The following is an 18,203-nucleotide window of genomic DNA, read 5'->3' on the forward strand; positions in this document are numbered from 1 at the left end:
ATAATAAGTCATAATGGAAATACTAAATTATTGACATTATGATAAAAGTTTTTTCCCTTCTAATCTGCATTGAGGTAAAAAAGCAGACACTCTTCTTTCAAGTTCATGATTCACATTGTTGTATTTTCTGAGCTTTGTTATTTCACAAGATTATTTAGTGCTGCCTTTTTTTTAATCTGGATATTTTGTGGATAAATTAAGAATATTTTCAATTTCAGCCCTTTTTAATACAATTATAGATAAGAAACACACTCATTATTTTACTGCTTGCAACGTTGAAAAATGAAACATGTTGCATTGACGGTAATGCAAAAAGTGCAAATTCTGCAAAAAATGGAGACAGGTGCTACTCCTCAGTTTGTAGCAGAATCGTATGGAATTGTGACACGTTTGTGTATGATATACGGAAAAATAAAGAAAAGCTGTTGAAATTTTACAGCAACAGTGATTCTAGCATGGAATCAGAAATCTTTGCATGAGGCGAAATCGGCAAACCTCGATTCTGTGTATATATAATACAGTGAATAATATAATCAATTTATATATGTAATAATAATAATTTAATGCATATAATAAGTTATTGCAATAATGTATATAATAATTTAATTAAATGTATTTAATACGCCTTATTTATTTTGCACTTTTAGTCTGAAAGTTATGATTTATCTTTTCTGTCCTGAAATCTGCAAAATCCTAAAATGCACACAACCTCTGGTCTCAAGCTTTGCGGATTTCTGGACTTTTACTGTATTACCATAATAATATCGTCTGAAACTTTTCATGAATGCTGTGACGGAGTACACGTACGAGGAATTGGTGGATCTTCACATATGGTGAAGCAAAAGGGAATGGACGTGAAGCACGAAGATTGTACAAACAGCGATTTCCAACTCGTCAGTTCCAAGTCATGCAAACGTTTCTGGTGTTAATAGAAGACTACGAAAAACCTTTTCTTTTTTCGTCTCTTTTGCCATCAAGCAATGTAGGATGTTCATGAAATCACAATTGCAAGAAATGGAAGGGCGAGTTTTTACTAGATTTGAAGCAGCTCCTTCCACAAGTACGCAAGCAGTGGCATACGAAATGGGTATTTCTCAGCCAGTGGTGTGGCGTATTTTGCACGAGGAACACTAGCACCCCTACCACGATCAGCACGTGCAGTCTTTGGATACAGATGATTATCCCTGCCAGGGAGACTTTGCTCAATGGATGCTTGGAATGAGGAATAATGATCCACGATTTCCTGCGTTAATATTATTTATTGATGAGGCAACATTCAGCAGAGAAGACATTTTCAGTATGCACAATTAACACGTTTAGTCCGACAGCAATACCGACTGCACTACCCATCATAAATTCCAGCAGAAAATTTCCATAAACATCTGGATAAGTATACTAGGTGATTACCTGGTAGGCCCTTACGTCATGCCAGACCGTTTGACTGGCGTAACATACCATATGTTTTTGGAACAAGTGCTTCCCAATTTATTGCAGGCTGTTCCGCACACCATCCAGAGAGACATGATTTATTTATGCATGATTGACCTCCAGCACATTTTTCCGTCACGGTTTATAACCTTTTGAATGCTGTATATCCTGCACGATGGATCGGATGTGGTGAGCCTGTGGCTTGGTCTCCTCGCTCACCAGACCTTAACCCACTCTAATTTTTCTAGAGGGCACATGAAATCTTTAGTGTATAAGATGCCTATAGACTCAGCTGAAGATCTCATGGCAAGAATCAGTGTTGCCACGGACAAAATTAACTGACACCAGGAATCTTCGAGAGGGTGCGCCAATTGTTTCTTTCCCGATGTCAACCGTGCAACGACACAATGTGGTTGGCATTTTGAGCATTTTCTGCAAATTTTTTAATAAACATTAAATCTGATTGCACAGCTTTTGGTCAAATTCATTCGCTTTCCCAGCACTGTTGTAAGTTCAGGTTGGAATTCTAATATTCCTCTTTTCTGCCTCTCAGAATGAAATGCAACCTTATATGGTATGGTAATTATATGGTAATTATTGCTTGCCTGAATGGTTACTATCATCCCTATAAAATTTGCAAAACAATTTAGAATCACCCGTGGTATAAGTGTAAATATTTTAAAAATTCATAAAAACTGAAGGAATTAGTAAAATTGAACACGATTTGTGAGAAAGTTACTCTCATTAAGATTTTTTTTTAGGTAACGAAAAATATTATTAAAATTTTTTCTTGATAGAATGCACCACATAGATGCAGTAACAAGAAATATGTAAATCAGAGTCATATAAATTGTGGGTTTTACAACTAAGAGCTTATTTCTGATTTTTCTGTCTGTTTACCCTGCATAAAGTTTTAATTATGATGCTGTCATTAGTTGATAAAGCCTTATTAGTAAAGCTGTTTTACCTAAGCCAAGATTTGCCGACTGAAGTTTTATGAAGGCTTCAAACCCAGAAGGGGTGGAAGAAAAGTTCAGGTCTAATCAGTCTTGATGCCTTTACTGAGAAGCCCATGCATTTGCCACATTTGACTGTGTGTCGTGATTTCATAATGTCCTTGACACAGTGACGTTTATGCAAAATGGCACACCTCATCACAAAGTGAAGACGTTTCTAAGAAGAACCAAAGAATGATTAATTAGCCATCACTGTCGAAATGATTGGCCCTCCTCGCTCGCCGGACTTAATACCACTTGATTTTTGGCTTATGGAATTATGTCAAGTCCAGCGTATATAACAATAGCCCATCTTCTTTGGATTAAAAGACTGATAGACTTAATTAAAGGATGCCATTCATCACAAAATCTTATGCATCCATTTTCATATGCTACATGCCGCAGTTAACAGTGTTGTAACTCGCTTGCAAACTGTAATTTGTGGTGATGGCGGGCACACAGAATAAGAGTGATGTGCTTGTAAACATCTGCCTGTATCCAAATAAATATAGTTTTCCTTGAAATGTGTGATTTGCTCTCGTATAGCTCCCTCTATCGACAAGAAATATAACTTTTTTTTTTTAGCTAAAAAAAATTCCTCCCTTCATGAGGACTTTTTCGCAAACCACGTTCAATTGTACTAATTCCTCCAATTTTTAAGAATTTTAAAAATATTTACGGACTTATGGGACACCCTGTATATATAAACATATTTATATGTGTGTGTGTGTGTGTGTGTAAGATGAAAAAAGTATAAATCAAAATGACCTAAATTAGCAAAAGCCTTTTAATTCTTCATTTTAATTGGGTATTTTTCCTTTCTAGTCTAAAAGCAATCGTTTATAATTGCTTTTTCTGGACTGAACAGGACCGGATTTAGATTTGACAAGATACTAGGCTATTTTAGATATGGGGCCCTTTAAAAGTGTTAGGATTCTTTTTCTTTTTTTTTTTTTTTTTTTTTTATGAGATATGGTGCAATTTTTGTGGGTGGCCTTGAGAAAGTGTGGGCTCTAAGCTATAGCTTGTGCAGCTTACATGTAAATCTAGCCCTGGGACTGAATCATATCTAGATTAATCCATATTATATTATATGAATTTTACGTAACACTCTAATGGAAACAACTTGCACAAATTTTCAGCCAATAATTTTAGAGCTTTATTAATTATTTAGCCATATGAATTGAAACTGAAATTATCCCACACTAAATTAAGATTTCATTCTGAGCAGAGGGCACTTTATTCTTCTCTTCGACCTATCTAAACAGCTTCTAGTTTATCTATCTAGACTGCTATCTAGTTTGCTTCTCCTCTTTGACCTATCTAGACTCCTGCTGTGCTGTGTGCTTCTTATTAAGAATAATATCAAAAGTGTAAATGTTCTGGAACAGACGATTAATGTGCCAAATTATTTGTGGCTTCAAATTGTTTAACTGAATAAAAGAAACACTATTTAAATGTGTGCTAAAAAAAAAAACTTTCAGTGTAGTAGTTGTGTGTGCTTACGAAATACTCTTCTATGCGTTGACTTATTATCCAGCAGTTGTTTTATTTTTTTCATATTGACACTAAAAGTGTTTGGGAAATATAAAATTACTAATGTATTGTTTTGGAATTTGAACATGTAATGCCTTAAAGGAGGGTGTATTTAAATTAAAATTAGGAATTTAAAGGACTGTTACCAATTAAGTTAGTGATTTGTTAAATACTTTCTTTGATATTTTAATACCTTGCATATATTTATTTATTTGTTTCAGCTTAGCATCTGCATCATTTTTGCCCAAATATTTTAGCTCTGTTTGGAGTTTTTCACGTTTCCAAGTGCCTGGAGGGTCACACTGTATTTGTGCGTTTGGAACTGAGCCTAACTCTGTTATAGGTATTAAACTTATTCTTTTTCACATATTTTGTAAATATAAAAGAATCATATTTGATAAGCTTTAAATTGCTATTGCCATGACTAATTGGACCAAATTAATTAATATTTCACAAATAAATCTGTCTGTAATTAATGTGTGGTTGTCCACCTAATTGCTTTCATTTTAGTTAAGTATTCATGGCAAAATTCACATTCTTTTCCTGCTAAATTATTAACAATATTTTAAAATGCAATTGTTTAGTTTGATGTATTTTTGCTTAAAATCATCAATGAAAACATATTATCCAGTTATATGTATATACAGTAGAACCCTGCTATAATGAACCTTTCAGGCGTATCCAGTTTTCTCTACATGTAATATCGAGTTTTAACTAATGTTTCCTGCCACCGCAAATATCATCTGCACAGACAGTTCACATTGGCGTGTTTAATCATATTTTGTTAAACAATTTTTGGCATTTGAAAGAGAGAGACTTGCTTTAAAATACTGTGTTGTGAAGTTTGTAAAAAAATATCTTTATCATTAAGTACAAGGTGTCTGAAATGGAAATATTGCGCTACCAGATTAGAACCGTCATTTACCTCCGGTTCTGTAAAAAAAAGTCAGCTACAGAATGTCATCAAATCATGTGTGCAGCTTTAGGTACTAATGCTGTATGATATGACAGTGGGAAGGTTTGGTACCAAAAGTTCAGACTATGACATTCAAGTAGCAGAATGCTCTGGCCTACTGATGTTGATGGGCTCATCTACAAGAACTTGTTGAAGGAGGTCAATGTGAAACCATCGAGAGTTTGCTAAGGAGTTAAACGTTAGAGTCATGTGCATTAATCATGCTGTGCATCACATAAACTTTAAGCACAAGTTCAATCACTGGGTGCGCATGAGCTGACTCAAGCAGATAAGGACAGATGTTCAAGCCCTCACTAATCTGCTCAAATATCAAGACAAAGACAAAAATCTTGACCGAATCATCATTTGTAGTGAAAAGTGGATTTACTTCAAAAACACAGGCCAAAAGGGGGTGATTTTGTGCTTGGTGAGCACGTCGGTAGTGTCACAAACCTCGATTTGAATTAGAAAAATATCATGTTTTTCATCTGGTGGGATCCACAAAAAGTATCTGGAAAGATGTAAAACCCTCAACAGTAAGGTCTACAGCAAGATGCTAGTCTGTGTTGATGCTGTTATCAAGGAAAAATGCCGAACTGATTTCCAGCACAAAAATATTATGTTCCAGCAAGATAATGCAATACCACATGTGTTTGCGTTCACCAGCTGGACTCTGTATGGACTTGAATGGGATCTTTTCCCACACCCACCAGATAGCCCTGACATCATTCCTTCGGACACTTACCTTTTATCACATCTGCAGCTACATCTTGTTGGTGCCATCTTCAATCATGCCCAGGATGTCCGAAATAAGGCTGATCTGTTTTTGAACTCAGACCAAGTTTCTGGGCTGAAGGCTTTAAAAAACTACCAAAACGTTGGCAGAAAATCATAAATTTTGGTGGTGATTACTGCTTGCACTAAAGGTACTGCTTTCATTTTTTTTTTTTCCCCTAACTTTATTAAGGATGTTTTTTTGGTGGAAAACTTTCTTTACAACCAGATATTATTTTACTCTATTATAGACCTCCAAGAGTGTCAGATATAACAAAATGTATGGATATTTTGCATTGAAATATGTTTTGTATTTTTCATATTTTTCCAGTATTGTTGTAAGTTTAAGGAAAAAATTACCATCTCTTAAAATTATCTGCATTTGGGATATTGGATCCTTTCTAAAAATCATCTGCATTTTAGATCAACCTTTCATATGTAAAGCAAAACACTATGTTATTTTTCTTTTATCTTCACCTCTCCCACTTTTCTCCGTGTTTGAAACAGAGGCTATGCGAGATGTGAGGGACAGCTAACTGTAGGAAAACAAAGATATAACAAATGTACCTTAGGACATCACAGGATGTACATGACCATTGAACCAAAAAATTGAATGGGTTTTCTGTTTCCATTCAGATTCTTTGGCTGAACTCTGCTAGATATGCTCTGATGCTATGGTGAAAGTTGTGAAATTTCGACTCTTCTGGAAAAGAGGAAATAGTAATTCTTATGAGCTTACAGTTGATTCTTCTTTTAGGGACTTAAAAAGTTTTGATTGTTGTTGGTTAATTTGTTTCTGTATAAATGCCCTCAAAGTTCTCTCTTCCAGAAAAGGATTTTGCATTCTTTAGTTCTTTTGCAAGCTGTGAAATATCCATTATAAATGTTAATGAACATTTATATTTCTGCCATGTGTACATAAATAAAATCTTGGGAGAAATAACTGTGTTTTCAATGGACGTAAGGAAGATACATGGGTAACAAAATTATCTTTTTGTTTTTGTCTCAAAAATTTATCCACTTTGCGAGCTATAAAGTTAAAACTTCTACACTGAAGATAAGGTGTACGTTATTCAAAAAATATAGTTTGGATACAGCCAAATTAAAATCTACTAGAAATGCAGTTTCTCTAAAACTAATTGGTACTGTATTAAAAAAATGATTCTAAAATATCTGCTCAAAGAAAAAATATCGATTGATGATTTCGATACAAAAATTTGCATACAGTATTTACAAGTTGAAAAAAAAAAAAATGGAGCATAGGTATGTTGCAGAAGCATTGCTGAAACAGTTTGCCATTCAGAGAAATTTTAATCTGCCAGTATCTGGATAAATGCTTTGGACAAAGGCCAATAATTTGCCAGACACTTTGGAGAGACTGGCAAAGAATGAACAACAAATTTAATAACTGCACTCATAATTGCATTTAAGCCTTCATATTATTTTTGATTAAATTTATTATTCTCTTCTTTTGATAGATGTGGCAATTTCATTCAGTTTTTTTTTCCCTTTATATTTCCATTCAATTTTTGCACATCTTTGTAAGATAATCTATTTTTCTTATTGGATCAAATATAATGAACTACCACGTATAGCACACAAACTTCTGATCCAAGAAGTTTATTTTAGTAGTGTTTGTCTCTACATATATTGTTGAATTTCTGATAATTCTTTACTAAATGAATTTAAAATGTTGTTTTATTCTTCTATAAGTATTAACATTAATATGAAAAAAAATATGTTCTTTCCTTTTACTTTAGCAATATGTGCTGATGGAAGTTATTACAAATTTTTATTTAATGCAAAAGGAGAATGTAGTCGAGATATTTACACTCAATTTTTGGAACTGAGTGATGATTCTTCGATTATGGACATATATGGTAAAAACAGGGTAGCCTGAGGCCTTTTCTTTTGTTTGTGTCATGTTAGTGGCATGCAGAAGCTGTTACTCTGCGTTGCAGCTTATGATGAACTGTTTTCCCATCCTAACAGATGTGGAATGTTTTAAAATGCAAAGTTTACTAATGTTCACTATTTCATTTAAAATTTTATCTTTACAAATTTGACATGATTTAGTATTGCAGCACTGTTTGTTATGTGTATGTAATGTTGAAATATTTGTATATTTTAATTCTCTCAAATTCAAAATTTAACACCATTGGAAATGTTCTGGTGGGAATTACTGTAATCCGTATGACAATTTGAATTAAAAGTTAGGGCATTTTATTTGTTGACCAAAATAATTTTAAATCTCTTTCTTTACATAGAAAAAAAAAAGTTTTTGTATAAATGTTTTTCTTTTTACAGAATGTTAGTAGTTTTTTTATATTTTGACAGTCATGCTTTCATGTCCAACCCTATTTGTATACTTCATTTATTCCTTCTTGCTATTATATGGGATATATAAACAGCTGTTTTTATGTCCATTCTTTTCTAACAGTTCTTTCTATGGAATTTATATGGTACTGCCTTTCTGTAAGCTCACGTATGTATATACACACAGTGTGTCCTCAAATTCCATACCTGACCTGCAGTTTCACAACTGTTGGTAGTAGACATATACTTCCAGTTACAAAAATATTTTAAATGATGCAAATTTTCATGTTTTGACATTTTTAAATATAAAGAAAACAATTTTATAAACATTATGAAATTTTAACTTTTTTACATTCTTCCTTATATTTAGGAGATTTTAAATGCATAATAAAAAATAAAGTACAAAAAGGTTGATATGACAAAACTTGGTCGAAATATTTTATTGCAGAAATTTCAGTTTTTGACATCATATTCAGTTCATTGAGGAATCAGTTAATAAATTTGAATAATTTGAGTTTGATTTTTCTCCCCTTTAAACGCTGTTCAGTGATATTGTTTTGCAATTTACTTGTGTCTTTACTTTACAATTTTGCTGAGAGACAAGTAATTTATAGGTTTAAAGTCTAAAAATATGTTATTAATGTTATCATGAAGTTTTATTACTTTAAAATTATTATCTGGTAATTGTGAAAACATTATTAACAAGCAGTTTTCATTTTTAATTAATGCAAATAATGTTTCAAGTTGCCTGCATGCCAATAGAGAAGTTTGTCAGTCTTTTCTAGAACACAAACTATGCGATTCCCTGAACCTTATATCAATTTTGAAAAAAATTACATTGATCAATATATTTTACAGTACAGTATACTCCCGATTATCTGCGGAATTGGGTAGCGCGGTCGCCACGGATAGCAAAAATCGAGGATAATCCGATAAAAGCTAAAAACGGGTATAGCAAAAGAGAAAACAGTGATTCCAACTTTGAAAAATCATTTTATGTACAATAAAACGTAAAATAAACAGCAGGAAATGTTTAGCTAACGCTTAATATTTTAGTATATCACTCAAAACTAACCTAAAATGCATTTTGTTAATGAAAACAGAAAAGTGCTTTGTATACTTATGAGAGGCATCAAGGATACACAGAAAAATTAATACATATGTACTGTTTTAATACTGTAATGTATTATGTAATTACAAAAGCATAACTGTAAAACTACACCTTTTTGAAGAAATCAGTCATTTGTGTTTTGCTTCTTGCTTTGGAAGCATTTTCTCTTGATCCGAGATTGCATTTTTTGTAGCATAAGTTTCTCAGCCAACTCCACGTCATCTTGTTCTTCCAAATAGCACAGCAGTCCATCAACTTGTTGCAAAGCCGCTTTGTGAGTCTTCCGCATCTGCACAGTGGGCACTTCTTCACGTTCACTTTGCTGTCCTTCATTCTTGGTCTCTACCCTTGCTTTCTTCACAATTTTGTCATTTGTCAAGCGTTTGAAGCCACATTCGTTGACGTCACACTCCAACCACTCATTAATGTTTTCAGCATCCACCCTGAACTGTTTTCACCATATCGGCAAGAGTTGCTGTGGGCGTGTCTACGTCTTCATTGACTTCTTCACAACTCAAAAGGGTTAAGTTGTTGTTGCCTTCAACATTAGGCATGAGGGTTGACGGTTTCACTGAGTCCCATGCAGATGCAATATCGTAGATGCTGTCCAATATTGTGTAGTGTTCACAAACCTCTTTCAGATCATAACCTTCTTGAATTTTGGTCATTAGCAGCTTGGTTCGGTATGTTCTCTTCATTGTTGCAATGACTCCTTGGTCCATGGGTTGGATTAGCGCAGTGACGTTTGGGGGAGAAACTTTGCAAATATGTGTCCATCAGAAGACTAGCACGCTTGATGCTGGGTGAGAAGGTGCATTGTTGACCAATAGCACAGCTTTTTCAGGCAGGTATTTCGATTTAAGATGTTTATGCACTTGAAGAACAAAGAACCAACAACCATTTTTTGAACCACTCTTAAAAAATGTTTCAGTTCATGCATCCTTTTTTTTTTTTTTTTTGGTTAAAGTAATCAACAGGCAAATTTTCTATCCTCGTGCCTTTGAAAGATCTCGTTTTTTTTTTTTTTTTTTTTTTTTTTTTTTTTTTTTTTTTTTTTTTTTAACTTTCCAATGACAAGTCTAAGTTTATGCCCACCGGTAGTGTTACTTGCAAGACATTATAGTAATCCTTTCCTTGCTACTTTTATGACCCGCCGCTTTACTTTCACTTTCAAATGCTAAAGTGCGAGTGGGAAGACATTTTCACAAAAGTCCCAATTTGTCGGCATTGTCAATTTGTTCAAAGGATAGCTCTTCTTTTAAAACAAATTCTTCAAACTCATGGTGGAAATCATCAGCTGCTTGTTGGTCACCACTAAGTTTCTCCCCATGAAGTTCAATTTCTCAAATTCCATGTCGCTGCTTAAAACGAGTCAACCAGCCAGAAGATGCATAAAATTTCCTTTCAGGCCTAAAAACACAAAACCAAAAAGCACAACGGAAGACAATAAAAGATAAGAAATTAACTCCGACTGGTTCGCAAACACTATCAGGCTTAAACTAACAATGGGGAGTGGGAGGAAGTGGACGTGTCAGTAAAATTAAGACGAGAGAGGGCGGTGGAGCGGGCACTGCAAGGATGAGTAAGAAATCACTTACTCATCAGAGGGGAAGGTTCCGAGAAGGCCTGTGATATTTTTGCCATAAATAAGCATAATGTTAGCAAATTTAAGGTTTCGCTCAGTTTTGTGAACATTTTTATTTTCTTTGCTTTACGCTTGTGAAAAAAAAAAAAAAAAAAAAAAACTTTGTGCGGCAGGCACGGATAATCGGGAGTCTACTGTAACCTTCGTAGAAATGCTCATCTCTTAATATCATAAGGCTTTTTCTTAACAGGTGTTTTATTTTTAGTTATGTACACCTGCAAACATTTCACTCTTCAATTTGTGTATGCCCCCAAATATGATCCTTGAACTTAATACCAAATATCTCATTCAATTTTTATCATACAGGAGCATCTTTTTGCATTGTATTTTTCATAAAGAGTACAAAATTTTCCTAAATCTAAGTATAGGGACCAGAGGAAGTATAAAATGGGAGACCTTTCGTAATTTTTAGAAACCTGATTTCCTTAAATTTAAAAATGCCAAAAAAAATGAATATTTGCATTATTTAAAACCGTTTTGCAGTTGGATGTATATGTGTATGACCTACAGTAGCAAAAATAAAGGCTGAGTAAGGGTTTTTGTGGATGTAGTGTGTATGTGTGTGTGTGTGTATAATATATATGTGTGTATGTATACGTATATACAAGGTGTTTTGAAAATATCTGGGGAAATTTTAAAGCTGGTAGGTAGAGAGAACCAAAATAAGCATTTTTTTAATAGAATGTGTCTGAAAATGATGCAGTTAAGTGATGATGATGATGAAAAATCTGGAAGAAAAACAGGCTAGAGGAAATTTAACAAGCTATTTAATGAGCACTGTTTTACAGCATATGTTCCAATGAGTGATTACAAACATGAACACATGCTTTGTACTGTTACTGCATGTAGTTCATGCATTTTTAATGATACCAGGCTTATCCCTAATATCTCCATCAGCAACAAACAGTCTGCAAACGAGATTTTTGCTGAGGCAATGGTGGTATCATATATTGTATTTTTTAAATGCCCCCACAAGAAGAAATCCAAATATGACAAATATTGTCATTGTGGTGGCCAACAAATAAGTCCATCCTGGCCTATCCAGCAATTTGCATGCCAAGACATCCAGGTAATTTTTGACATCAGCGCTAAAATGTTTGGGAGTACCATCATGCTAGAATCAGGTTCTGCTTTGAATTGTTATAACATGTGCCATCTACTGGTACTTGAGCGCACCATTTCCAAATGCCCATTTTGGTTAACTTTACCATTCTTAAAAATTTTGCCAAATACTTTCTGAGCACCCTGTGTGTGTGCGTGCGCGCGCAAATGCAAGATATGTAAATAAATTAATGAGACTGATTTTTTGAGACTGGCAGTCTCATACGTCTCCTTCAAAATTTTAACTTTAGAAAGCTATGTATTGTTGGAGATGATTTTTTTACTAACCAGAATGTGATGATGCAGCACCCAGGTAGGCTTTATTTTTTCTCTCGCATGCATGTCCCTGTTTTGAAGTCTTTCAAGAACTTCTTGGTTCACCATTTAACCTGGAAGCACAGACTCTTTCTTCTCCTGGGCCATCAGAAAAGCAAAATAGCATGTTTTTGATCTTCAGTTTGCGATAATGGTGAGTTTTAACCCTTTGACTACTAATGGGACATATATGCCCCACTAAAAGTTTAAAAATTACTGCTGAATCAAAGATTGTTAAGAATCTTCTGAATCAAGATGCCACTGTGCTCGCTGTACACAGATGAACATAGAGAAAAGAAGAAATGTGACTTGCCCAGTGTATAACATTGGATTATGCAAAGAATGTATCATACGATATAACCTGTATATGTGATGTACCTTGTACCATACGATATGAATTTTTTTTTCATATAATAAATAGTCTTCCAGAATAATAGGTGTGCTTATAGAAAATTGATCACTACTTGTGGGGCACATGTATATTATCATTAACTACAGCTGGGGATGCAAAATTTACTTTATTTATGATGTATTTTGCTCACTTGGATAGAAAATTTGGTATTTTTTTTAAACTCATAGTCAAAGCATGCTGTTAATGTAGCTGTTTATAAAGCAGCATGGGTTAAGCATGCTGTTCATGATTTTAGATATTCAATTCTGGGCTGTACTCGAACACTCAAGTGTTATCACCAGTAATGCCATATTTCAGAAAATGATAATTTTCAATCCATGCCCAAAAAAAATCAAAGCACTCCTCTCTCCTAATGTTCCCCCCCCCTCCTGTAAAAGGTTTTTAGACAAATTTTCTTCATCTCCAATTTATTTGTCATAATTTGATGAATGGTGGTGTGATTCAACTCTAACAATTTTTCAATTATTCTGACTATCAAGGGATGATCAAAATGTACAAGATCCAGGATTCTGACAAATTTTCCATCATTCCTTGCAGTTGCATGTTTTCCTTGCAAGTTTTATCTTCATTCAATTTTGTTCCTTCTGAAAATGTCTTCAACCATCTGAAAACCTGGTTCATCAATAAAGCATTGTCTCTACAGGCTTGCAAAAGCTTTGCAAAACCTCCTTTTGAGCTGTATTCAGATCTCGAGCAAAATAGGGTATTGTTGCTCAAAACTGATTCATTTTCAGAATGTCCTGGGGGAATTTCTCAAAATTGATTCATTCATTTTTCAGAATGCCCACCTCCTAAAAAGAATTTATGTAAACAAGTTCTGTGGACAGCTATGCATGATATCTGTGTAGTTCTATGCAGTTCAAGCTACATTATTTTTACTGGTTGTGCATCTAATGTTCTCTCATCGTACCCTCCTAATAAGAAGTTTACAGTGTTGCCAGAAATGCTGTGTTTTCAGTCTCGTTACTTTATTTATATACCTCAAATATACACCTTTTTATTTATTTCTCCCAGATGAAAATACGTTTTGGGATTTAAATTTAAATCACTAAGTTTTTTTATGTCCAATTATGCTTTATATAAAGGTGTTAAATTAATTTCTGAGTTCTCATTTGTATTCATTTTTAAAAATCTCAAGTAAATTATTATTATTACTTGCTCTAATATGTTAGAAGACATTTTTGTATTACAGTACAAAGTCCAAAATCCGGACTCGTCAGGACTTCGGCGATTCCGAATTTGGGATTTTTCCGGATAATAGATCATCAATTTAAATCTAGTAAGATGGCATGTAAAAATTATGAAATTAAAAATAGGAAATCATGATTTATGAAATAATGAGGTGTTTATGATCTAAAGGGTATCAAAATTTACAAACAAACAAAAAAAGAGCTTAATATTTATTTGTTTACTTTATTAAACATTTCTTTCCATGTAAGTTGTTTTAAGTTACTTCGTTTTTTGTGCTAATATTTTCTTTTTAGTTCTGTAGACAGAGTTAATCTTTTGTTTAGTTACATTGTTAAAGTCCTGTAACTGCTGTTTTGAAGATTCCAACTAACTTGTCAATTGAAATTTGCTCGTTTTCAGTAACTTCTCTGTCACCTTCGTCACTATCGATAGCGACATTTTCTGGATCTAGAACCATACTACAGATTTCTCCATTCATTAATTGATTGATGATTGATAAGCATTGTCATCACAATGAAAAATTTCTTTTATATCATCTTCAATTAGTACAGCTTCTCCACATTTCTTTACAAAATCCGTTAACTGGAAAATTTCACCTTTTTATGCGATATTAGAAAACTTTTAAAATTAGCGGCTGTCATCATCAAATTTAGCTATTCTTCACTATACATATTTGGCTATGCATCATGAGCTTCGTGACTAACAAGTTGTTCCGTTAAATTTTATCTTGCTTCTATCGCACACTGAGACAATTAAGCCTGAATTGTATTATTTTAGTTATTTATTATACTTATGTCTATTTCTTGCACATGCTTAAGGCTTGAGTTCTGAATAAAGAAATACCCACATAGACTTAAGCTTTATTGAGGGCCGGCGCTAGATATCTTATCGCTTCATGCAGTCTCTGTGGGTCCTAAATTCTGCGACTCGGCACGGCCATACGAGCTCTGGTACTGATTCTGGGTTTATGCGAATAGCAAATCAGTTATTCTTAATTTAAATAGCCCTAAATGTAATCTTTGGATCTATGAGTATCATCAACAAAATCTATTTTTAGCATATGGAAAGAAATTTTTGGTAAAGTTTTTCTCGTCAACATTTTTTAGCACATTTAACTGAAATCTGTAATCATCGCCAAGCATACTGTCAACATAAAAGGTTACCATATTCCTTTATTATTCAAATGCTAACATAAAAAAATTGTTTAGGCATCGCTACATGAGTCATTACTCAAGTTGTCATGTTTTGATAAACATGCGGTAATGAAAGGAAAAGTATAATAAATAATGATTTGCCAGGTTGGCATCAGATCAGTGATATATCTATGTAGAATGATTCGGTTTGAGGATGTGTGCCAAGCAAATACACAGCAACAGAGTCAAATTAGTGATCGTACAAATTTATGCTAAGATGATTGTTTCTTCAGTAACAAGGTATTTTATTATGTCTAAGTGAAATTAAGAATCGGGACTCTCCAGATGTTTTATTATGTGTGGAGTGGGAAATCAAATGTGCATGTGTAAAGTCTATGAGAAAAATTTTGTTGGTGGTTTTGACATCCGGATTTTAGATCATTCAGGATAATGGATGTCCAGATTTCGGACTTTGTACTGTATTTGTTATTCAACTAAAAATATTTCTCTACATTAGGCTTATCCCCCCAAAAATTGCCAATGTTTTTTAATTATTATAATTAAATGTGCAAATGCTTTCCAGCCATGATGATAAACTGTATTATTTTATGTATAGTGGGGTTTTTTTTATTACAGTATTATTGAATACTCTGAAGTGAGTGACAGCCTTTGTAATGAGAAATGACAAATTAAAATATTATTTTTGCTGAAAAATTTTGAATGTTCTTGAAATGATTTTTCATTTTTGATTCAATAAATTAACTGTAATCTCATTTTTCTGTAATATTACCTTGAAACAGTTTTAGTCCGTGTATTCTACGTTCTCATTTTACAATATAAATTAGCATTATTATTATTCAAAGAGTCATACCGACTCTTATATTTTTGGCGTGTGAAGTTTCTTGTGACAGTTTGTTAAGCAGACTGATTCTACAGCGTAGAATGTTATCAATGATTTTTTTAAATTATGCTTAGAAACAATAATGAATAATTTATATTTTCTTCTAGGAAATACTTTGTCCACTTTTACAGGATACTTTTAACAGTGTTGCATTAAAAATATTAAAAATGAAGCTGTCTGTATTTATAAATGATTGAAGATTTAATATATATATCATACAATTCATTTTGCTATTTATTTAATGAAATAGCATCTAATAAAACATTCATTTTTTTATTGTGGCTGAATTAATTATCAGTTTGCAAAGTTAATTTGTGTTAAATGTTATTTTGAATCATCAGTGTGTAGAAATATTTCTCCTTGTTTAGTTTCCTTTAACAAATTTAAATTCTCGTATGTATTTTTTATATTCTATTTGAAGTTATTAAATGATAGATTATATCCAAAATGGTTTGCCTTTATGTACTTTACCATAGTTGCTGTTTCTAAAATATCATGCATAATATATCATGAAGTTAGTCATTCTGTGAGGTATTTCATTTCGTTTTACAAAATGTGTATCCACAATAATTATCATTTGCATATGTCATGCTTATTTTCCACTTGGAAAACAAGTTTCAACACTTATTAATTTTATGCATCAAAATAATGTATCTCTTATGAGTCTTAAGTTGGAGATTTAAATTCATTTTTATTATACTGATTTATTTTATTTTGCAAAATAATTTACACCCGGTAGTGTAAATGTTATCAAGTTCTTCCTTGACCATACAAAATCCATGTCAGATTTGGTGCAGTTTTTTCCTAAGAATGTATTACAGAAAACAGCTTGGATTTATGAGAATGAATAAATACTTCCAGTTTCATGTTTGTAAAATGATTTATCTCCAATATAGTGCTTGTCATTGAATTTGATGTTTCAAACTTGATGTTACAATGAAAATTTGTCATAAAAACCTTTCTCAATTAACTCTGTGTTAATTGCACTTTATATCTGTTTGAAAATAAATTATATTAGATTGTAAATTGTATCATATATATGTATGGTAAATATTTTGTGATAATGTAAAATATTTTGTTAAAAAATAAAAAAAAAATGTACAGTTCTAATGTTTATTTGCATATTTTTTATTTATAAATTTATTGAATAATTCTACATGTATATCTTGTTAGTTATAGAGCACGCCATCTACATTGTTACTTGTAATTTCTCCATGATTTTAATGTATCATTATACCATAATATAAAGATGTGGGATAACATAATTAATAAAGAAAAAAGTAGTGAAGGATGTTTGCAAAACTTGACAAATTTTTAATTTGTTCTCACTCTTAACGTGGTAAAAGTCTGTCCCAAATCTTAGGTCATCTAGATAGTTGTCGTTTTCAAAAGATGGCCTTTCACCAGGGCAGGTACGAATGGCTTGCGTAGACTTATTGAGTATTGTTTGGATCCCACAACTATCTAAACATACCGTCTGAAATCAAGACATTATATGGTCGTACAAGGCCAAAATATCAGATTATTCTACATGCATTACATAAAGTAGAATATACAAAATATAGGTAACAGATCTGAAGACGCAATGCATTTCATACTACCTTTGATGAACTATTATTATTCTAAAAGCACATTGTTACAAAAATTTTGCTATACTCTGAAAACATGCCAAAAATAACTTTGTAATTAAGCATTCTCCTGGCTACATCACATGTTAACACATTACTGCGTGTACTCATTACACTATACATTTCATAATATGCATTGCATTTATCATTGCACTGTACTTAAGGTACATTTACAAAACTCATTGCTACATTTAATACAGTATATATTCTATGCTACATATTGTGCTGAACATTACTCTTGACAATTTAACATAAAATACAAATAATGTAATTGATTATATAAGACATAACTTGATTATGTGATACATAACTTGGTTATATATAAGTTGACAATTTAACACAGAATCCAAATATAATTGGTTATATAAGACATAACTATATTATATGGTAGGTAACTTGGTTACAATTGATACAACAGGCTTAAATAATGAGCAATAATTACACAGTGCAGAAATATATGTTCATTACTTTATGTTGTACTTATAACATACAAAATGCAGGTAACGTATCTGAGGGTACAGTACGTCCAAAACAACTTTTGGTTGAATAACAGTGTGGTAAAAGCTTACTGTTGCATAAATTTGGCTGTACTGTGGAAACATATCAAAAATAACTTTAAACATTCTCCTGGTTACATTGCTATATATAAAACACTCAATACAAATTTTTGTAATATAGTCAAAAGTCGTTAATTTGGACACCCATAATCCGGAATGATCTATAATCCGGACCTCAAAGCTACAAACTTTCTGCGCATAGGCG

General features: G+C 32.7%; 1 protein-coding gene across 2 annotated transcripts in view; it reads left to right on the forward strand.

The window, feature by feature from the left end:
- The window catches only part of LOC118205097 (WD repeat domain phosphoinositide-interacting protein 3), a 67,265-nt gene extending 50,346 nt beyond the window's left edge, over nucleotides 1-16,919 (forward strand). The window contains exons 9-10 of one of the 2 annotated variants that reach the window (XM_085817098.1): nucleotides 4,181-4,302; nucleotides 7,449-16,919. In XM_085817098.1, the coding sequence (XP_085673224.1) occupies nucleotides 4,181-4,302; nucleotides 7,449-7,588 (262 nt within the window). In that variant the 3' untranslated portion in view covers nucleotides 7,589-16,919. The remainder of the gene's footprint in view (nucleotides 1-4,180; nucleotides 4,303-7,448) is intronic. The other variant, XM_085817099.1, reaches the window with a different exon arrangement.
- Nucleotides 16,920-18,203: the final 1,284 nt, after the last annotated feature.

The sequence above is a fragment of the Stegodyphus dumicola genome, chromosome 5 (assembly GCF_044657685.1).
Source record: "Stegodyphus dumicola isolate Sdum_Otavi_A_Nest chromosome 5, ASM4465768v1".
In the NCBI taxonomy this organism is placed as follows: Eukaryota; Metazoa; Arthropoda; class Arachnida; order Araneae; family Eresidae; genus Stegodyphus; species Stegodyphus dumicola.